General features: G+C 42.5%; 1 protein-coding gene across 1 annotated transcript; it reads right to left on the bottom strand.

Annotated features, from left to right (window-relative positions):
- Positions 1–9783: 9783 nt before the first annotated feature.
- On the bottom strand, positions 9784–21197 carry LOC123770568 (uridine diphosphate glucose pyrophosphatase NUDT14). The gene is made up of 5 exons (XM_045762593.2): positions 20513–21197; positions 17230–17338; positions 15260–15470; positions 11611–11687; positions 9784–10081 (listed from the first exon to the last, which is right to left on the bottom strand). The coding sequence occupies exons 1-5, from the start codon at positions 21080–21082 to the stop codon at positions 9927–9929; spliced, it is 1122 nt and encodes a 373-aa protein (XP_045618549.2). The 5' UTR covers positions 21083–21197; the 3' UTR covers positions 9784–9926.
- Positions 21198–24002: the final 2805 nt, after the last annotated feature.

Here is a 24002-nt window from a genome sequence, read left to right as displayed (position 1 = left end):
ATGACTTGGAACGCAAAAAGCGTTAAAACATCCCTCACAGAACTTAAACAATTCCTCTACTCATCCAAACCGGACTTAGCATTCGTCACCGAATCCTGGCTCACTCCCAAACAAAATCCCGTATTTATAAACTTTCAGATGCAGAGACTGGACAGACCCAACCGTATGGGTGGTGGTATTTTCCTTCTAACACGGAGTAACATGACATGTAAACCTGTAACACTTGGGTATTTTGTGAACGGTAAATTAGAAGTTCTAGCATGCCTAATACCTTATAATCGTACACACATATCCTTTCTGGGTATATACAACCCTGGTGGCACCATAAACTCAAATGAACTGGAACTCTATCTCAATTACGGCAACCGATCATTGTTACAGGTGATCTTAATACAAACCACCCCACATGGAGTAGAGGCACCCAGAACACTGCAGGCACTGATCTATATAACTACTGAGACACTACACCATATATTCTTCTTTCGCTGCCCTACCTTGCAACCTACTTTAACTACAGAACCAATTATGAAGCCTCACTGGACATCTGCTTTGGCTCTGCACACTTTCAACATGAACTACAGTTTCATACTGGACCAGATATTGGTAGTGACCACAAACCCCTCATTATAAAATTTACTAACCTTCAGCCACCAACCCCCCCCCCCCTAACGCTCCCCAAGTGCCACATTAAGAAACTAGATAAGAAAAAATGGGCTGATACTGTCTGTCTCCCAGATACAGACGATGTTGACCCCAACACGCGACTGTCCACAATCACCTCAGCCATAAATTCTGCAGCCACCCAAATGCTTAAGAAAACTTCAGGACATAGGTCCAACAAACCACTTAAACCGTGGTGGAACGCGGAATGTGCACGAACAGTCGCTTTACGCCGATGAGCCATTCAAAAACAAAGACGTCAACCCTCCCTACAGAACTGGGTTAATCTCCGGCGGGCTACAGCAGCGGCCAAAAAAGCCATACTGTCAGCAAAGCGAGCATCATGGGCAAAAGTTTGTGATAGCCTCACACCCACTACGCCACATTCAAAAGTCTGGGCTACATTTAACAGTATTAAAGGTCGCCCAACATTCCCTTCGTTCCCCCCCTGATGATCAACGGTTCACTCTGTCAAACACCTCAGGAGCGTGCAAGTGTTCTCGCTGAATGCCTTAAAGTTACCCTCTCAACACCCTTCCTTCATGCCCAAGAACTCCCCCTCAGACAAGACACTGACCGTGCCATACTGCTACCCATGCTCGGCGTCGACAACATGTACACCTTAAGCGAGCTACAATTAGCCTTAACCCGCCTACCTCTTGGCAAGGCACCTGGAGAGGATGGAATTCCATATGAACTCATTAAACATCTCCCATCAACTGCACACAGTACTCTCCTAAACTATTACAATCTATGCTGGACTCACGGAAATATTCCTTCACAATGGCAGACCAGTATTATTCTTCCGTTCCTTAAACCAGGAAAAGACCCATCCCAACCTGCGGCATACAGACCTATTTCCCTACTATCATGCCTCAGTAAAGTCATGGAAAGGCTAGTACATACTCGCCTCCAATGGTACCTACCTTGAGGTTACCTTGAGGTGCTTCCGGGGCTTAGCGTCCCCGCGGCCCGGTCGTCGACCACCTAGAGTATAATAATATTATATCGTCACTCCAAGCTGGATTTCGACCGCAATGCTCCACACTCGATCAAATACTTTGCCTTGAACATGAAATCCGCACCTCCCTCAGAAGCAGCAAATTTTGTCTTGTTGTCTACCTAGACCTCAAAGGAGCTTTTGATAGCATTCCTCATACTTGCCTCCTTGCAAAGCTTGCACGTTTAGGCGTACAGGGAAGATTACTTTTATGGTTAAAATCCTATCTTACGAACAGGACCTCTAAAGTCTACATAAAAGGCGAGTTTTCCGATGACATCCCAATACAAACAGGTGTCCCGCAAGGCTCCATACTAAGCCCAACCCTTTTTGCTGCATTCTTAGCAGATTTGCCTAACACCCATCCTGTTCACCTCTCGGCGTACGCCGACGACTTAACACTGTATTATTCAGACAATGCCTTACCTAAGACAGTCTCAACAATACAAACAGCACTTGATCACCTCATAGATTGGACACAACAATGGGGCCTTCAAGTTAGTACTACCAAAACCTGCTATCAGATTTTCACTAAAAAAAAAAAAAAGACTACTTCATCTACCCACCCTCACAATACACAACACTCCCATCCAACACGTACGAGAACATAAATACCTCGGCATGCGCTTAGACTCCCCCTTACTTACCTGGAAAGCACACATTCAACACCTAAAACAGACGACACAACCCCGACTCGCCATACTGAAAGCCCTCACTGGCACCACCTGGGGATACCTGATACCTGGTTGATACCTGGTTGATGGGGTTCTGGGAGTTGTTCTACTGCCCAAGCCCGGCCCGAGGCCAGGCTTGACTTGTGAGAGTTTGGTCCACCAGACTGTTGCTTGGAGCGGCCCGCAGGCCCACATATACCTGGTTGATGGGGTTCTGGGAGTTGTTCTACTCCCCAAGCCCGGCCCGAGGCCAGGCTTGACTTGTGAGAGTTTGGTCCACCAGACTGTTGCTTGGAGCGGCCCGCAGGCCCACATATACCTGGTTGATGGGGTTCTGGGAGTTGTTCTACTCCCCAAGCCCGGCCCGAGGCCAGGCTTGACTTGTGAGAGTTTGGTCCACCAGGCTGTTGCTTGGAGCGGCCCGCAGGCCCACATATACCTGGTTGATGGGGTTCTGGGAGTTGTTCTACTGCCCAAGCCCGGCCCGAGGCCAGGCTTGACTTGTTAGAGTTTGGTCCACCAGGCTGTTGCTTGGAGCGGCCCGCAGGCCCACATATACCTAGTTGATGGGGTTCTGGGAGTTGTTCTACTGCCCAAGCCCGGCCCGAGGCCAGGCTTGACTTGTGAGAGTTTGGTCCACCAGACTGTTGCTTGGAGCGGCCCGCAGGCCCACATATACCTGGTTGATGGGGTTCTGGGAGTTTGGTCCACCAGGCTGTTGCTTGGAGCGGCCCGCAGGCCCACATATACCTGGTTGATGGGGTTCTGGGAGTTGTTCTACTGCCCAAGCCCGGCCCGAGGCCAGGCTTGACTTGTGAGAGTTTGGTCCACCAGGCTGTTGCTTGGAGCGGCCCGCAGGCCCACATATACCTGGTTGATGGGGTTCTGGGAGTTGTTCTACTGCCCAAGCCCGGCCCGAGGCCAGGCTTGACTTGTGAGAGTTTGGTCCACCAGGCTGTTGCTTGGAGCGGCCCGCAGGCCCACATACCCACCACAGCCCGGTTGGTCAGGCACTCCTTGGAGGAAACAATCTAGTTTCATCTTTAAGATGTCCACGGTTGTTCCGGCAATATTTCTCATGCTCGCTGGAAGGACGTTGAACAGCCGCGGACCTCTGATGTTTATACAGTGTTCTCTGATTGTGCCTATGGCACCTCTGCTCTTCACTGGACCTCTGATGTTTATACAGTGTTCTCTGATTGTGCCTATGGCACCTCTGCTCTTCACTGGTTCTATTCTACATTTTCTTCCATATCGTTCACTCCAGTACGTTGTTATTTTACTGTGTAGATTAGGGACCTGACCCTCCAGTATTTTTCACGTGTAAATCATTTGATATCTGTCCCGTCGTCTTTCTAGTGAGTACATTTGGAGAGCTTTCAGACGATCCCAATAATTTAGGTGTTTTATCTCGTCTATGTCTATTTTTTCACATATATTACCCAATATCCATAGGCTGTTTGAGGGGGGGGGGGGTTGGTATCTTGAGATGATTTCGGGGCTCAGCGTCCCCGCGGCCCGGTCCTCGACCAGGCCTCCTTTTTTGTTACACATCCCCAGGAAGCAGCCCATAGCAGCTGTAACTCTCAGGTACCTATTTACTGCTAGGTGAACAGAAGCATCAGGGTGACAGAAAGTGCCTATTTGTTTCCGCCTCCACTAGGGATCGAACCCAGAACCTTAGGACTACGAATCCTGAGTGCAGTCCACTTAGCTGTCAGGCTCCTAGTGCAGGGGTGCAGAGTACAAGTGGGGGGCAAAGAATACATATGCGGGTACAGAGTACATGTGGTACAGAATACATACGTGGGTACAGAGTACATGTGGTACAGAATACATATGCGGGTACAGAGTACATGTGGTACAGAATACATACGTGGGTACAGAGTACATGTGGTACAGAATACATATGCGGGTACAGAGTACATGTGGTACAGAATACATACGTGGGTACAGAGTACATGTGGTACAGAATACATATGCGGGTACAGAGTACATGTGGTACAGAATACATACGTGGGTACAGAGTACATGTGGTGGTACGGAGTACATGTGGTGACACAGGCTACATATAATTCATTGTGTCGGGGGACAGGAAGCCAGAGTGTATTCATACAGATTAGGCTTATATCAAGGTTCCCCTTACTTACCAAGGTCGAATTACTGACCCTGCCCAGGCTGCAACCCCACAACAAGGTGACTAACTCCTGAGTAACTACTCACTGCTAGGTGAACAGTATATTAGGGGAAAGCAAATGTGCTCAACCATTTCTGTCCCGCCCAGGATTCGAACCCGGAATTCTTGATTGTGTGTTGAGAAACAATGCGACAGTATCACCGGGATCCCAGCACAGCACAGGATGCACGTGGTGGTGCAGAGGTCATGTGTGGATAAAGAGTACATATGCAGGTACAGAGTACACGTGTGGATAAAGAGTACACGTGTGGATAAAGAGTACATATGCAGGTGTAGATGTAGGGAGGAAGCTGGTCGGCCGAGCGAACAGCACACTGGACTTGTGATCCTGTGGTCCCGGGTTCGATCCCGGGCGCCGGCGAGAAACAATGGGCAAAGTTTCTTTCACCCTATGCCCCTGTTACCTAGCAATAAAATAGGTACCTGGGTGTTAGTCAGGTGTCACGGGCTGCTTCCTGGGGGTGGAGGGCCGCGGGGACACTAAAGCCCCGAAATCATCTCAAGATAACCTCAAGATAGGGAGTACCCTGTACATATAGGGTACATATGGACGAACAGGGTGCACAGTGGTAAAGAGTGCATGTGCTGGTAGTATTGGATGTAAAATAATTAACCAGAATAACATACAATTTAAAAGGGGAAGAACAGATTTAGAAGCACAAGACAAAGCCGTCGACAAGATGTGATCCAACTGAGCGGGAGACTCGGGAGGAACACGGCAGATTATTACAGACTGTAATGAACATGTACACAACAGTGCTCGAGTACACCCACTTGGACTCATTGGCATAGCTGAGGCCTCGCTTCTTGCAGCTCAGTGTTCAATCCCCAGTGTTCCAATTATATATATATATATTATATGTGGAAAATTCACAGAGAATGGGAAAGACAGATGAACGTTACGGCCGATCAAAGCCGTCGTCAACACCAGACTGATGGTGACAACGGCTTTGATCGGTCGAAATGTTCATCTTCCTTTCCCATTTCTCTGTGGATTTTCTGCATACAAATGATCAGTGTTTCGTTATCGTCAATTGCATATTATATATATATATATATATATATATATATATATATATATATATATATATATATATATATATATATATATATATATATATTAGTATATTTTGGTAGCAGTCTTTCCTGTAGACATATATTATTAAATATGACCGAAAAAGTAAGATTAATGATTCTAACACGAATTTTCTCAATCTTTCGTACATTTCTTTTCACTGTTGGAGGTAAATCAAAAATCAATTCTCCAAAATTCATTTTTATTTCTAGTCTGACGCGACACAAGCACGTTTCGTAAAACTTATTACATTTTCAAAGAATTTAGTTTACAAATACACAACTGAATAGAACTTACGCATCTCCGATTTTGTTTATATCTACATTTGAGTGAGGTGGCATTAATAGGGTATTAATTTCATCAACACAAGACAGAACAAGAGGTGGCATTAATAGGGTATTAATTTCATCAACACAAGACAGAACACGAAACAATGGGTATTGAATAGAAGTGATTGTAGAAAGCCTATTGGTCCATATTTCTTGATGCTTCTATATTGGAGCGGAGCCTTGAGGTGGGTAGAATATAGTTGGGCATTAATTGGCTGTTGATTGCTGGTGTTGACTTCTTGATGTGTAGTGCCTCGCAAACGTCAAGCCGCCTGCTATCGCTGTATCTATCGATGATTTCTGTGTTGTTTACTAGGATTTCTCTGGCGATGGTTTGGTTGTGGGAAGAGATTATATGTTCCTTAATGGAGCCCTGTTGCTTATGCATCGTTAAACGCCTAGAAAGAGATGTTGTTGTCTTGCCTATATACTGGGTTTTTTGGAGCTTACAGTCCCCAAGAGGGCATTTGAAGGCATAGACGACGTTAGTCTCTTTTAAAGCGTTCTGTTTTGTGTCTGGAGAGTTTCTCATGCCGTTTCTCGACTTTTTGCCCCATCGAGCAAAAAGTCTTAGTCGACATGAACTTGAAACCGGCCATATACTGCAGGTATGTTGACGACATTTTTACTCAGGTACCTGATGTCAGACATCTGCAGGAGCTGAAGGAGGCATTTGAGCAGAGTTCCGTACTGCATTTCACTTACGAGATGGAAAAGGATGGGAAGCTGCCCTTTCTAGATGTAACAGTCATGGAAAAGAGCGGAGGTTTCCACACTGCAGTCTACACTAAGGAAACGAACATAGGAATGTGCCTAAATGCCAACAGCGACTGCCCAGACAGGTACAAGAGGAGTGTTGTTAACGCATATGTCGACCGTGCTCTCAGCCACAGCTCAGAATGGAAGCAAGTCGACGAAGAACTCTGTAGGGTAAGGCAGGTCCTAGTCAACAACGGCTTCTCCAATGGTTTCGTCGAAGACATCATAAGGAAAGTGAAACGCCATGCAACCTCTGAAGAGACAACTAACACAACACCTATACCCCCTATTAGACTATTTTACAGGAACTTCTTTTCCACAGCTCATAAAACGGAGGAAAGGGTCCTGATAGATATTGTTAATAGAAACGTTATCCCTACAGACAAAAATCAGAGGATACAACTGACGATTTACTATAAAACCAGAAAAACGGCCAGCCATGAGAAACTCTCCAGACACAAAACAGAACGCTTTAAAAGAGACTAACGTCGTCTATGCCTTCAAATGCCCTCTTGGGGACTGTAAGCTCCAAAAAACCCAGTATATAGGCAAGACAACAACATCTCTTTCTAGGCGTTTAACGATGCATAAGCAACAGGGCTCCATTAAGGAACATATAATCTCTTCCCACAACCAAACCATCGCCAGAGAAATCCTAGTAAACAACACAGAAATCATCGATAGATACAGCGATAGCAGGCGGCTTGACGTTTGCGAGGCACTACACATCAAGAAGTCAACACCAGCAATCAACAGCCAATTAATGCCCAACTATATTCTACCCACCTCAAGACTCCGCTCCAATATAGAAGCATCAAGAAATATGGACCAATAGGCTTTCTACAATCACTTCTATTCAATACCCATTGTTTCGTGTTCTGTCTTGTGTTGATGAAATTAATACCCTATTAATGCCACCTCTTGTTCTGTCTTGTGTTGATGAAATTAATACCCTATTAATGCCACCTCACTCAAATGTAGATATAAACAAAATCGGAGATGCGTAAGTTCTATTCAGTTGTGTATTTGTAAACTAAAGTCTTTGAAAATGTAATAAGTTTTACGAAACGCGCTCGTGTCGCGTCAGACTAGAAATAAAAATGAATTTTGGAGAATTGATTTTTGATTTACCTCCAACAGTGAAAAGAAATGTACGAAAGATTGAGAAAATTCGTGTTAGAATCATTAATCTTACTTTTTCGGTCATATTTAATAATATATGTCTACAGGAAAGACTGCTAACAAAATATACTAATATATATATATATATATATATATATATATATATATATATATATATATATATATATATATATATATATATATATATATATATATATATATATATATAATATGCAATTGACGATAACGAAACACTGATCATTTGTATGCAGAAAATCCACAGAGAAATGGGAAAGGAAGATGAACATTTCGACCGATCAAAGCCGTTGTCACCATCAGTCTGGTGTTGACGACGGCTTTGATCGGCCGTAACGTTCATCTGTCTTTCCCATTCTCTGTGAATTTTCCACATATAATATATATATATATATATAATTGGAACACTGGGGATTGAACACTGAGCTGCAAGAAGCGAGGCCTCAGCTATGCCAATGAGTCCAAGTGGGTGTACTCGAGCACTGTTGTGTACATGTTCATTACAGTCTGTAATAATCTGCAGTGTTCCTCCCGAGTCTCCCGCTCAGTTGGATCACATCTTGTCGACGGCTTTGTCTTGTGCTTCTAAATCTGTTCTTCCCCTTTTAAATTGTATGTTATTCTGGTTAATTATTTTACATCCAATACTACCAGCACATGCACTCTTTACCACTGTGCACCCTGTTCGTCCATATGTACCCTATATGTACAGGGTACTCCCTATCTTGAGGTTATCTTGAGATGATTTCGGGGCTTTAGTGTCCCCGCGGCCCTCCACCCCCAGGAAGCAGCCCGTGACAGCTGACTAACACCCAGGTACCTATTTTACTGCTAGGTAACAGGGGCATAAGGTGAAAGAAACTCTGCCCATTGTTTCTCGCCAGCGCCCGGGATCAAACCCAGGACCACAAGTCCAGTGTGTTGTCCGCTCGGCAGACCGGGAAATCATCTCTCCTTTCCCCTTCATGTTATCCTCATATCCCTTTAAGTGCTACAGTATATGGTTATACTGGCTTTGTGCCGTCTCATCACCATTGTCTTACAGTATTACTAAAACAATTATTTATGGTTAATTCTCCACGCAGTTATCATCTTCATGATTATTCAGTGGCTAGATCATAATTAATAATGCAGGCAATTAATAATACAAATGCACCACATTTCACCAATGGTATCAAAGCGTAAAGAACATCATTTATACTGGTAAAGCTCTGGAGTGTTACAAGGAAGACAATTCTGAAATAGATTAATATTTATTAATTTTGGGAAGAAGATTCAACAAATGAAACCTTCAAATTAAAAAACAAAAAATACTAAACAAAAGATAACACGAGGTATGGAAAGTTCACCACATGACGGCAGGTCCATGAAGTCATCGGTAGAGGCGGTCAACATCTATACAATGGTTAATACTAATTGACAATATTTTACCACACTTTACCAGATTTAATTGACATTTCACAGCACATCAGTGTCAAAACAAAGAGCTCGAGTACATCATTATTATTAACATCATAATACTCTAATTTAATGTTAATAATAAGACATGACGAGATAATGAATACCATATAATCAAAATACAAATATTGATAATAGTAAAATTGATACTGTAATATTAGTAATAACAATAAGGTTTGAGTGAAGAGCGGTAACACACGTTTATATAAGAGGTTCTTTCTGTGGTTAAGTGCCTAGAACTTGAAGAGAATATGCAGCATACCATGAAACCTTGTAAGTCCGCCCTTATAACTGCCCATGATTTACACACTTGTATTTATGTATGTTACTATTACCAATAAAACCATATGTATCCAACCAAACATTTGCACACTTACATTGTTTTGTAATGTAAATAAATTTCAACTATCAAAACCTCAGACCCACGGGACTTTCAAAGAACTTATCTACTTAAAAGTATATAATACTACATAAAATTATAATTTTTTTATTACAAAATAGAATATATTAAAATATAATAACAAAAGGTTTTACAATATGTAATGTATACAAACACTTCACATTTATACATTTATCAGAGGTGCCGAAAGTCGCGCGGATCACGTCAACACGTTTGCTAGTCTTTAGGAGCCTTGTGTTGTAAAAACCACATTAAACCAAAGAGGAGCCCTCCAGGGCAATTCACCTCGGGCTGATTCAAGAATACACGAAGTTCAGTAATAGACATCTCCACTACTTCTATCATCTCTCCTTCATCAGCTATGCCACCTCCTGTAAAGGGCAAAAACAACAAAAATTATTTCATGCATGTACATTATATACAAACGTGTGATTTCGTGTGAGAACGTGTGATTTGTGTGTGATTTCCTCCGAGGCTAAGGGTCCCCCTCTTCCAGCCAGAGGTGGTACTCTTTTATATACGAACACCGTATAGTATATATATAGTTGTAGGCATCCATCAGTCTCGGGAGACTATGGAGTTGCGCTCTGGTTGTCGGTCTGGAGTGGCCTCACCAGGGCGCAAAGCCAGGGTAGGTTGATTCGGGGGAGAAGCTGTTACCCAGGCAGCAGGTCCCCCCTCTCCACGGCGCTGAAAGTCTCCAATGGAAAGGCATACGCCAATACGATTGGTTCCAGCGCCGTCACAGAAACTGAGAGTTCCGGGGTATAAACATGTATATGTGGGGTATAAAACATGTATATATATACACATGTTTTATCTAAGAACCAGCATTGTCTAACAAGGCAAATTTATATTCGACGTTTAATTTTTCTTAGAATTTAACTTGTGGATAGGTATGTTTAACAATATTGACATTGCTTACATGAATTACTAACATACATATAGCTGGTTCTACTTGCATTAGGCAGTATTGAGGAGCATTAGCAACGTTTAGCTTAGGTTGTTAAGCTGGTTTGGGTTCAAATATAAACAAAATTGCATGTTAAGGGAGAACGGATTTCAAAAGAAATATTTGAATACACACACAACTGTTGCAGCTGTAAGGCAAATTGATCTTTACTTACTAGGCCTAGGGGGTGCAGTTTTAACCAGTAGAAACGACCATGTACTGTGCATGCATTCTTTACCATTCAGCGATGGATACAATGTGTGGTAATACATTGTGTTATATTATGGTGATATTGTACATTTTGAGTAATTCACTGATCTTCTTGTTTGGCTACCTCTCAAAATATTCCTGATGATCAGAATGAATTGGCCCGGTTATGTTCTTTTCAATTGGAATAAAAATCTTTTTATTTATATACCTGTATACTAGAGTTCTTACATTCTTGTACAGCCACTACCACTAATAATAATAATAATTTAGGGAAAGTACATACATACAAGAAGTAGTTTTAAGAAGAATGTTGGATTCCTATAGAGAGTAAGTGTACACTGTACCATGCCTAGTTACTGATACGCACACCATTTCGGGAAAGATGTGGAAAAATAAACTTGAACACCAAGACTTAAAACTAACAGAGATCAAAAGCAAAAATTGAACTCGAGTAGAAAAAAAAAATAAAAATTGACAATAATTACACGCTGAATGAAACTGCAGAAAATGAAACAGAACAGCAGATAGTAATTTTAACAGAATAAATAGGAATACAATTTTTATTTTTTTTTCCATGGCAGATACCAGCAGTTTTACAATTAATTTTTTGATTGATTACTTTTCAATTACAGCAAAAAATTGCAATTTTAATACTAGAGGTTGATTAGACAAATCAGATATAATAAATGACAGTGTTACACCTTGACAAATGGATAAATAAGACAAGTAATTACTCACCGTCTGATACTTTCATGGCGTCGGTCACGTCTACATAAAACATTGTCTGTCGATCACCAGACACTCCCACACCCGACCTGTTGACACAGAGCCATATGTTACACATGCTCAATTTCCCACAAGTACATAAACATACATTTTTTAACCCTTATACTGCTAAGCCACTTAAATGTTTAACCCTTAAACTGCTAAGTACCTTAGCAGTTTAAGGGTTAAACTGCTAAGTAGCTTAGCAGTTAAAGGGTTAAGGGTCAAACATTTAAGTTACTCTCACATCCAAGTATGCACGGAAAACTGTGTTGGAAAGTCATAATCATTCACATTCAGCATTTTCAGCACCGGAGAAAATCCCGGACAGCAATTCAAGCAGTGTACAGGTTAATAAGAAAGAGAAAAAGCTCTAATTTAAACAATAATTATATCAAACATTCAGTTTCTAGGAAGATCATCCGAGTGAAGTTAAATGAACGAGTAAATAAATCCCCATAAATAAAGGAGCTCCATAAGGCACACTACAATAACTTCAGTGGTATAAACAAATAAAATGAATGGAAGAGCAGGATGAAAATGAAGTCAAAACCATCCTGTGCAAGTCAAGATTGAATGCTCAAGCAAGTGGCTAGTATGTACATGATTTTATGCTCGACCCTTGAACATATCAACTTGCCGAGTTAATTATGACTGGCACAAGTAACATGAGCCCAAAGTGGCATGCTTTCACCAGCAAGCATTTGCTCAAGTTGTGAGGAATAAAAAGGCCCTGGCTTCCTGTCCCCCGTCAAGGGCAATTCTAATAGGTCATTAGGTAACGGGACAATAGTGATGACCCTCGGGTAAATATGCAAGACATCCTCTTGAGTTTCCACAATAGGCAGAAAATGGTGTACTAAAATATGCAAATGTAACCCCTATCCATCCCATGCACAGGAAATGTAGTTGTTTGTGAGGCACTATGATTTGTAGTATCCAACCAATTGGACCATCAGGGATTGAACTCAGTCCTGCAAGAAGCGAGACCTCTGCTGTTATTGTGAGGTTATCTTGAGATGATTTCAAGGCTTTAGTGTCCCTGCGGCCCGGTCCTCGACCAGGCCCCCACCCCAAGGAAGCAGCCCATGACAGCTGACTAACACCCAGGTACCTATTTTACTGCTAGGTAACAGGGGCATAGGGTGAAAGAAACTCTGCCCATTGTTTCTCGCCAGCGCCCAGGATCGAACCCAGGACCACAGGATCACAAGTCCAGTGTGCTGTCCGCTCGGCCGACCGGCTCCCTATAGATGCAGTACCCACTTTTATTACTCAATATCGTAACAAGCCATTCTTCCTGCAGCTACGGTTCCCGTTACAGTATCTCACTATTGTTAAATTTCTATACTTTTTCCAGTATTTTGCAGATCATTTCAATATTACACTACAGTATTGTATTTTTGAGAATTCCAAAACTCAAGAGCAAAACTTGCCACTTCTTGCTGTATCTCTTGATTTACTGTTGGGGTAAACTGAGGAATATGTATTTTTTTCCAAAATTTTAACAAACACATTTTTATATATTCAAGGTCAAAGGTCACATCATGTGATCTTGAAACAAAAATATTAAATATTTAACAAAATATTTTTAATGACAACAGTGTTGCCTTAACTTCAAACATGTTATACCTCAAATAGATCAAAGTTATGAATTTTTTTGTTGAGCTTGTAAACAAGCAAACACAGTACTGTATACAGTGGGGCCTCGATTTACCATGGTAATCCGTTCCCAGAGACGTATCATAAGTCGAAATATCATAAGTCGACGCAATTTTTACCTCAAGAAATAAAGGGAATTGAATTAATATTTTGGAGGGTGGGGAACCGATTAACTTACAAATACATTTTATACTTGATACAATTTTTTTCTCTAACTACAATACAGTACATATGTTTATCTTGCCTTTATGGCGGATTCTTGATGGCGTATGGAAGATGGTGATGAGGGGGGAGGAGGAGAGGTGTTACTGTTTGGAAGGGGAGTCCCCTTCCATTATAACATCAGGCAGTGAGGACTTCTCTGGGATACACTCTCTGGCATGTTTTGCCTGCATACCACTAGGACCTTCTTGTGGCTCACTGCTTGCTTGTCTCACTAAGAATCTGTCTAAAGACACTTGTTTTTCCCTACATTTTAACACTTGTCTGTAGTGACACATCACATTGTCATTTAAAGGTCAATGCAACGGCCTGCTACAGCTTTATCTGGGTGAGTTTTTTCAACAAAGCTTTGCAGTTCTTCCCATACTTCACATATTTTCTTAATGAGGAAGAGACATCCTCTACTGCCTCTACTCAACTAGTTTCTTAGGTTAAACTTTACCACTGACTTTCTTGGGACCCGTGACATGATATATAATAATCAGATTGATGTTCAAAAAGCAAAAAAATAACCACAAAAACGGAATTTCTTATAGGTGATTGTCACTAAGCGGGCGGCTCTAGTAAACTGAGGCAGGTCGGCCCGCGACCGGGAATCACGCGCTCGCTCGACCCAAATGTGTACAAACAAATATCGTTAGTTGACGACACTATTGTAAGTCGAGTCGCATTTTTTTATCAAATTTACATCGTAACTCGAAATTATCGTAAGTCGAGGTGCCACTGTATTAGATTTTTGTTTACTACATTAGCAACCCTGCTGTATGAATGCATGCATCACCGACGGCAAAATGTCATGATCTCTTACCACCCCGAGGTTATCTTGAGATGATTTCTGGGCTTGGCGTCCCCTCAGCCCGGTCCTCGACCAGGCCTCTTTTTTGTTACACATCCCCAGGAAGCAGCCTGTAGCAGCTGTCTAACTCCCAGGTACCTATTTACTGCTAGGTGAACAGGTGCACCAGGGCAAAAGAAACCCTGCCCATTTGCTTCCGCCTCCACCGGGGATCAAACCCAAAACCTTAGGACTTTGAATCTCGAGCGCTGTCCACTCATTTGGCACAGAATGACCCAAAATAGAGGGATGACATAATAAGAGACAACAATATGAAAGAAAAAGGGTAATACAAGGTAAAGTCTGGGTTATGACAGCCTCCTGGAGAAGTTTGACACCCTAACACCACCACCCCAGAAGCAAGACATCTGGGCTGGCAATAATGGTTGCTGTGCTTACCTGAAGCAAGCAAATATGATGAGATACTCAGGAAATGGCCCCAGAAAAAGTTTATAATACAGAATTATAACTTGGTCATAAGGCCTCTGAATAGGGAATTGTTGACATAACAGATCAGAGAACATGCACTGAAGAGGAAAACATACAAATATTAACTCTCAAATGGATGTGCAGATGACGAGTCACAATAACGTAGCTGAAGATATGATGACAACACTACACGTCGGAAGATGGAGAAACCATCACCTTATGTGTGGTTTGGTCATCAACTCTCAAAAGGATATTTTGATGTTACTTATCCCTCAAAGTTCCAAATATTTCTAAAAGTAATGATGGCAATGCATTGTAAATGAAGATAAAAAAAACTGAGTACAGTATAAATTACTGGGCAAATCTGTCAACTGTCGCCCAAAGTTCAGCAATGAACACAAAAGTGGTCGTGCAGGATTTTGATCATTAACTTTTGTAGGAAAAAATGTGGTGCTGTACAAGAGTAAGACTTACCTGTATGTTATTACTTGCTCAAACTTCTCCACTGGAACATCATAACCACATTCCTCTAGCACCTCTTCTTTGGCAATCTCCACAAGATTTTTGCTTTTATCCACAATACCGGCACAGAATTCCAGAGTGAGGCCCCTTATCCCTGGATACTTGACTGTATCCACAGTGCTCCTGCCACGATCCTCCGGTGCTATACCACTGTAGTACACGGCTGTCAAACAAACATTTCTTAACCTCGGCATTTTTAAGCGTAGTGACGCATTTCCCAACATTACCGCTCGTGCAGTCGTCGGTACGACAAAACCTTCGTGCAAACTGCATGTACCATAAAGAGGTCCAGTGCAATACTGTATATAATAAATTTGGTTACTTTTTAAGGTGAAGGCCTACATAAAGGTGAACATGAAAAAGTATTAAACACCCAAGAGGATAAATTACATATGATGTGAGCACAGGTATAAATATTGACCAGACCACACACTAGAAGGTGAAGGGACGACGACGTATCGGTCCGTCCTGGACCATTATCAAGTCCATTGTGATAATGGTCCAGGATGGACTGAAACGTCGTCGTCTCTTCACTTTCTAGTGTGTGGTTTGGTCAACATTTTTGAGCCACGTATTCTCTCTTCATCTGCACAGGTGGTAATCACTGATAATGATTGGAGCACACAAGACAATGAAATCATAAAAACGTGGCATACGAGGAAGTCTCCAGAGCAGGACGACACGATTGAACCCACAACCTGGGGTCTCCCCAGACACGTGCAGTAAGGGAAGTTGGCACCTGGCACGCTCAAATATTACCACTGGCTACACTGAATGAATTTATGGCCAGTTTAATTTAGGATATTTATAATATGACCCGGTGTGTCTACACCTACAAACTGGGTTCTTATTACATACCTGTAACAAGATATTTAATATGGGTACCATCAATTTCAAATGGCCATCACATTATATCAATGTTCCAGCACTTTGGTAATTACACTTGGGTAATTACATGGCACCAATTACCGAGTAACGTGGTGGAGGTGGGGTCCCCTTGATTGTTTCAAGCGCGGGTTGGACATGTATATGAGTGGGATTTGGTGGTTATAAATAGGAGCTGCCTCGTATGGGCCAATAGGTCTTCTGCAGTTACCTTTATTCTTATGTTCTTAAATATGGCTACTTCCGTGAAAATTCAAATCAAGAACCACCATTGTGTTGCTATAATATAGGCCCTAGACCAAGTTCAGGAAATGTTGAGGTATGTAGCATGCACTAGGATGATATCTTGAGGCTATCTTGAGGTTATCTTGAGATAATTTAGGGGCTTTTTAGTGTCCCCACGGCCCGGTCCTCGACCAGGCCTCCACCCCCAAGAAGCAGCCCGTGGCAGCTGACTAACACCCAGGTACCTATTTTACTGCTAAGTAACAGGGGCATAGGGTGAAAGAAACTCTGCCCATTGTTTCTCGCCGGTGCCCGGGATTGAACCCGGGACCACAGGATCACAAGTCCAGTGTGCTGTCCACTCGGCCGACCGGCTCCCTAGCTAGCTCACAGTAACAACCCATCTCCTACCATTATAGAGTGCAGGTAACATATTAAATGTGGGTGTGGAGCATTGATGCAAGGGAGACTAAACTTTTGATAGTATATTAAAAATCAGTGAGCATAGATTTTGGTTGATCACGTGAATAATGTTAAATATCAGAGAGCATAGATTTTGGTTGATCACGTGAATAATGTTAAATATCAGAGAGCATAGATTTTGGTTGATCATGTGAATAATGTTAAATATCAGAGAGCATAGATTTTGGTTGATCACGTGAATAATGTTAAATATCAGAGAGCATAGATTTTGGTTGATCATTTGAATAATAGTCAAAGTACTATACTGCATTTTATTTTAAATACTGTAAATATATCTTAAGAATTGTTACAACCACATTCAGTACTGACAGTGATAGTTAATGCTTTACCTGGTCTGAACTGTCGCACAAGGACTATTTTCTTCCTGTCTGAATTGAATATAATGATGGACACACTTTCATGTAAGCTAACTAGGTCCCATATCTTCTCCACATCATTCTGAAAGAAAAGAAAAAAATTATCAGCAATTTTGAAAAAAAAAAAAAATTATAATGTACAGTCGATGTACACAATCGACGTGAGATTGGTCCAGGACGGACCGAAATGCCGTCGTCCCTTCACTTTCTAGTGTGTGATCTGGTCAACATATTTCAGCCACGTTATTGTGACTCCTCGTCTGCATCAGGTACTGTTACTTTGAGGTTACTTCGAGATGGTTTCAGGGCTTAGCATCCCTGCGGCCCGGTCCTCGACCAGGCCTCCTCTGTACTCAATTACTGAACTGTATTTGGGAAGCTGCTGCGCTAAGCTTGCTTTATATAACGGCAATAAATCCTGTGAAAATGTAAATAAGTCTTCAAGTATAGTTCAAAGGTATGATAAGGATGTGTGGTGCCACTGAACACATCCAAGTGGAAATGAAGCACTAAGCACAATGAACATTACGAGGTTTTTGAACTTGAGGTTCACGAACGAGGTTCAAGCAGCAGTTCAATTAGTAGCGAACTTTATTTACCCAACTATGTACAGTAAACGCTTTCCTTTTCAGAATGATTGAAAGGATTAAAGAGTAAACAGGATTATGAATTTCTAATTCAAAGTAAATTAACTATAGACAGATTAAGACAGCACAGAACTGGAATTGTCCAGTACTGTTCAGTTCATGTGGAGGAAAGGATTATGTTAGTAATATTTGAAAGTGAAACCTCTTGGACCTTTACCGGAGGTTTCTTGAGGTTATCTTGAGATGATTTCGGGGCTTTTAGTGTCCCCGCAGCCCGGTCCTCGACCAGGCCTCCACCCCCAGGAAGCAGCCCGTGACAGCTGACTAACACCCAGGTACCTATTTACTGCTAGGCAACAGGGGCATAGGGTGAAAGAAACTCTGCCCATTGTTTCTCGCCGGCGCCTGGGATCAAACCCGAGACCACAGGATCACAAGTCCAGCGTGCTGTCCGCTCGGCTCCTAGTTTATTATGCCATTGTTTAGGCAGTAGTCCTAAATGGAGTCAGTTGCCCCTCATCTAAAATTACAAGTTTGGTAATAATAATACAACTTTGTACCACAGATTACTGTACTGGTAAAGCTTCCTGAAATTATTTATATTTAAGGTCTTTTTAATTTAAGGGGGCCTCGTAGCCTGGTGGATAGCGCGCAGGACTCGCAATTCTGTGGCGCGGGTTCGATTCCCGCACGAGGCAGAAACAAATGGGCAAAGTTTCTTTCACCCTGAATGCCCCTGTTACCTAGCAGTAAATAGGTACCTGGGAGTTAAGTCAGCTGTCACGGGCTGCTTCCTGAGGGTGGAGGCCTGGTCGAGGACCGGGCCGCGGGGACACTAAAGCCCCGAAATCATCTCAAGATAACCTCAAGAAGGTACACGTCATGCATTTATGACAATTTAATCAATATTGTGTGCCCATTTGCTTATTTTTGGCTCATGCTTTACAAGCTGGAACAATGGAAAATCAGATGTGCTGGAGCGGCTTAATATATTGCTGTACATTAGGAATTAGAGCACAGGAATTAGCTAATGATGATAATGATAACGATAATTTTATTTGTAAAATATACATAACATGTAAAGTAGTTACAGTAATTTCTTGGTACAGAAACTGTATCAAGTGCGAGTGGTGAGGGAGAACAAAAATATGTCCTTGACAATTGCACCAAGAAGTTTTTGCCAAAACCAGGTGCGCAGTGCAGTGGTTAAGCCCATTCCAGGGTACCAAGGCCTGGTGCATGGCTGTGGTGGTGTTGGAAGAAGTCGGTCTTTCCACTTCTGCAAGTGGTGAAAGATCTGTACCGATGTACAGGGGCCCGACGGCTGAGTGGACAGCGCTTGAGATATATAGTCCCGAGGTTCCCAGTTCGATCCCCAAGTGAAGGCGGAAACAAATAGGCAAGTTTCTTTCACTCTGTTGCCTCTGTTCACCTAGCAGTAAATAGGTACCTGAGAGTTAGTCAGCTGTCACGGGCTGCTCCTAGGGGTGGAGGCCTGGTCGAGGACCGGGCCGGGGGGGACGCTAAGCCCCGAAATCATCTCAAGATAACCTTAACAAGATGTCTAATCTGTAGAGAACATGGGGGGGGTAATTAAGGTAATAATCAGGAGAAAGTACCAAGCCATTATGACCACAAATCACTGAGAAGGAATATGATGAAACTGATGTATGATCGGACGGAGGGAAGGAATGGTGGCCAACCAGTTGCACCGTGCAGAGACCACGGAATGATGTTGTGAGGGGCTGCTAACCTGCCTGTAGGTCATCCTGTAAGGTGTGACAACTGTGAGGGGCTGCTAACCTGCCTGTAGGTCATCCTGTAAGGTGAGACAAACTGTGAGGAGCTGCTAACCTGCCTGTAGGTCATCCTGTAAGGTGTGACAAACTGTGAGGAGCTGCTAACCTGCCTGTAGGTCATCCTGTAAGGTGTGACAACTGTGAGGGGCTGCTAACCTGCCTGTAGGTCATCCTGTAAGGTGAGACAAACTGTGAGGAGCTGCTAACCTGCCTGTAGGTCATCCTGTAAGGTGAGACAAACTGTGAGGGGCTGCTAACCTGCCTGTAGGTCATCCTGTAAGGTGAGACAAACTGTGAGGGGCTGCTAACCTGCCTGTAGGTCATCCTGTAAGGTGAGACAAACTGTGAGGGGCTGCTAACCTGCCTGTAGGTCATCCTGTAAGGTGAGACAAACTGTGAGGGGCTGCTAACCTGCCTGTAGGTCATCCTGTAAGGTGAGACAAACTGTGAGGGGCTGCTAACCTGCCTGTAGGTCATCCTGTAAGGTGAGACAAACTGTGAGGAGCTGCTAACCTGCCTGTAGGTCATCCTGTAAGGTGAGACAAACTGTGAGGGGCTGCTAACCTGCCTGTAGGTCATCCTGTAAGGTGAGACAAACTGTGAGGGGCTGCTAACCTGCCTGTAGGTCATCCTGTAAGGTGTGACAAACTGTGAGGAGCTGCTAACCTGCCTGTAGGTCATCCTGTAAGGTGTGACAAACTGTGAGGGGCTGCTAACCTGCCTGTAGGTCATCCTGTAAGGTGAGACAAACTGTGAGGGGCTGCTAACCTGCCTGTAGGTCATCCTGTAAGGTGAGACAAACTGTGAGGGGCTGCTAACCTGCCTGTAGGTCATCCTGTAAGGTGTGACAAACTGTGAGGAGCTGCTAACCTGCCTGTAGGTCATCCTGTAAGGTGTGACAAACTGTGAGGTTGTGAGGGGCTGGAGAGAGACCTCATCTATGAGGTCCATGACGGCGGTGACGGAGGAGGAGGGCGGGGGACCCTTCTCCTGCTTGGGGTCCTGGAGGGCACTGAGCCTGCCGGGGGCGCCTCTCCCCTCCTCAGCCGGGGTCCTGACCCTCCTGTTCTCGGCCCCGCCTGACCTCCTGTGCTCGGCCGGCTTGGGCTTGGCCGCAATTTTAAAGAAGCCAATGGCGCCGCTCCTCAGCCTCGTGCTGTTGATCAGTTCCCCGTCCTTGATGGCCTTCTTGATGTAGCGGTTGATGTACACGTCGATCTTCTTAATGTCCACCTTGTAGTTGGCGTAGATGTACTTCTTGATCTTCTGGACGGAGGCGCCCTTCTCCTCTGAGCCGATCTTGTTGATGGCGTCGTGGACCATGTGGGAGGTGGAGGGCCGGCTAGACTTGTACTTCTTCTTCCTGGGCCTCACCACGCTCCACTGGTACTCCAGCCCCTGGTGGTTGGCCTCCTCCGGTGCCTCCGTCGCCGCCTCCATTCCTCCCCGGCCGCTGGGAGCATCAGTTACAGTCTAATGTTACTGTAACATAGCGGCCTCTCCCCCTGTAACATGGGCCGCGGCGAGCGGTTACAACCACAAGTCATACTCACCTGCGCGTTATACTAATACATAGCAATAAATCAATAAATTAGTAGGAAATGTATATGTTTATCTCTCAGAATGTTCGGTAATACGTTTATTATTTGTGATGTGTGTCTATGTATGTATTAACACGATGTACTGAACGGGGTGAGAATAGCTTGAGCTACCTCATCCCTTTGTGTGTATTTTACCTCAATAAACTTATTTCAATTTCATTAAATGAATGTTTATTCAGGTCAAAGTACATATATACAAGATGAGTTACAAACAGAAGGTTGAATTTTTAGATAGAGTTTGCATATGCTATGCCTAAAGTCACCTTAATGCGCACAGCGTTTCAGGCACATTATAGTTATCTTCAATGTTTGCTTGTACGTCTGATAACATACTACTTGTGAAGGAGGAAATGTATATGTTTACCTCTCAGAATGTTTGGTAATATGTTTATTTGTGATGTGTGTCTATGTATATATTAACACGTTGTACTGAACGGGGTGAGAATAGCTTGAGCTACCTCATCCCTTTGTGTGTATTTTACCTCAATAAACTTATTTCAATTTCAATTTAAATGTTTGTGGTAATTACAACACATAACAAGGCTCTTTCACTGCTTACTAACATGTTTAATAGCTCAATTATATCCAATTTACATCAATACAATACAATACAATACAATACAATTTTATTTAGGTAAGGTACATACATACAATAAATATTTACAAGGATTGTTTAACTTATAGGTAGAGCTAGTACATACAATGCCTAAAGCCACTATTACGCAAAGCGTTTCGGGCATGATAAACTTAAATGACAAGCTTAATACTAATTGAGCATAATGAGTAGAATGAAAACAAGAAATGAAAACATAGATGAAAAAGCAGCACAAATACAATTATGTCGACAAACAGCGCTCTTTAAAGAAAAAAACAGACATTGGTTGACAATAGAAGGGTAAGGTAGGTTACAGGGAATTTATTAGGTATAGCTTCGCTTTTAACTTAAACTGGTTGAGAGAGGTACAGTCTTTAACATGGTTGGGAAGGTCATTCCACATTCTGGGCCCCTTGATTTGTAGAGCATTTCTAGTTTGATTAAGTCGTACTCTAGGAATATCAAAACTGTATTTATTTCTGGTGTGATGCTCATGGGTTCTGATACAACCTTCTATGAAGCTTTTGAGATCAGGATTGGCATTATAGTTTAGCGTTTTATATATGTATAATACACATGAGAGAATGTGCAGTGACTTAATGTCTAACATATTCAGAGATTTGAGTAGGGGTACCGAGTGGTGTCTGGGGCCAGAATTGGATATTGTCCTAATAGCAGCTTTGTGTTGAGTAATTAGAGGACGTAAGTGATTTTGGGTAGTAGAGCCCCAAGCACAAATACCATAGTTGAGATATGGATAGATAAGGGAGTAATAGAGAGTCACCAGGGCAGGGCGTGGTACATAATATCTGATCTTAGAAAGAATGCCCACAGTTTTTGAAACTTTTTTTGATATGTTTAGAATGTGTCCCTGGAAATTAAGCTTGTGGTCAATGAGAATGCCAAGGAATTTGCCATCTAATTTGTTACAAATTTGGGTATTGTTTATTTTGAGATTTATTTGATTAGAGGATTTATTGCCAAACAGAATATAAAAGGTTTTGTCAATGTTAAGGGTGAGTTTGTTGGCAGTTAGCCACAGATGGACTTTATTTAGCTCAGTATTTACTGTGGCATTTAGAGCAAGGGGATCAGGACTGGAGTAAATGAAGGTTGTGTCGTCAGCAAATAGAATTGGTTTGAGGTGTTGGGAGGCATTTGGAAGGTCATTAATGTAGATGAGAAAGAGGAGAGGGCCAAGTATGCTGCCCTGGGGAACACCAATGTTGATGGGTAGGGTGGGAGAAATTGTATTATTCACAGAAACATATTGGAGCCTGTCAGTAAGGTAGGATTTGAGGTATTGTAGGGAGTGTCCTCTGACTCCATAATGATGTAATTTAAGAAGAAGGTTTTGGTGGTTGACAGTGTCAAAAGCTTTACGCAGGTCCACAAACAACCCAACAGAGAACTCATTTTTATCAAGAGCTGTATGAATCGAGTTAAGCATACTAATAAGTGCATCGTTAGTGCTTTTTTTGGGTCTGAAGCCATATTGGCAAGGGCTAAGTATATTGAGTTTGTTATATGATCAAATCAAGATATGTTTTGATTTAGATTTAAGGACAGAAATATATGTTCAGAAAATACTCCATACTGAAGTTTAACCACCTTCAGAACTGGAGTATATTCCAGAATTGGTTAGATGCTAAAGTATACTAAGTACAGACACGTGTATATGTGTATATACATAGAGGAGTAAGGCTATACACCTCAGGATGAATATATTGTGTGTGTCAAGGAGTGAATTTATTGAAAATTTTACCAGCTGTTCTTCCATTAACATTTCTGTTGTAACATTCACCATATAATTGCTATTTTTGTTTATATTGTTCTACTTCAATTCATTTTTAACTTTTGATCTCGATTAATTTTAAGTGTTTTTAACATTATTTTACCGAATGATAGAGGAAAGGGAGTGAGTATTAGGCCTAGTATAGACCTCCTCTACCAAGACACCCAACACTCTTCTTATATCTCATTTTGTACTTTTCTTAAATAAATATTTATATTATTATTAATATTATTGATATATTAATATACTTTTATACGGAATGAATGACTTCTTCAGGAGTAGGGGTCCCGTTCCCCCACCCCCAAGGAGGCCAATGTTTACATCAGCAGCCAATCAGCGGCCACCAGCGGAGGGAGGAGGCACCTCCGG

Source organism: Procambarus clarkii, chromosome 46, assembly GCF_040958095.1.
Source record: "Procambarus clarkii isolate CNS0578487 chromosome 46, FALCON_Pclarkii_2.0, whole genome shotgun sequence".
Taxonomy (NCBI): domain Eukaryota; kingdom Metazoa; phylum Arthropoda; class Malacostraca; order Decapoda; family Cambaridae; genus Procambarus; species Procambarus clarkii.
This window is presented reverse-complemented; position numbering and strand designations above follow the sequence as displayed.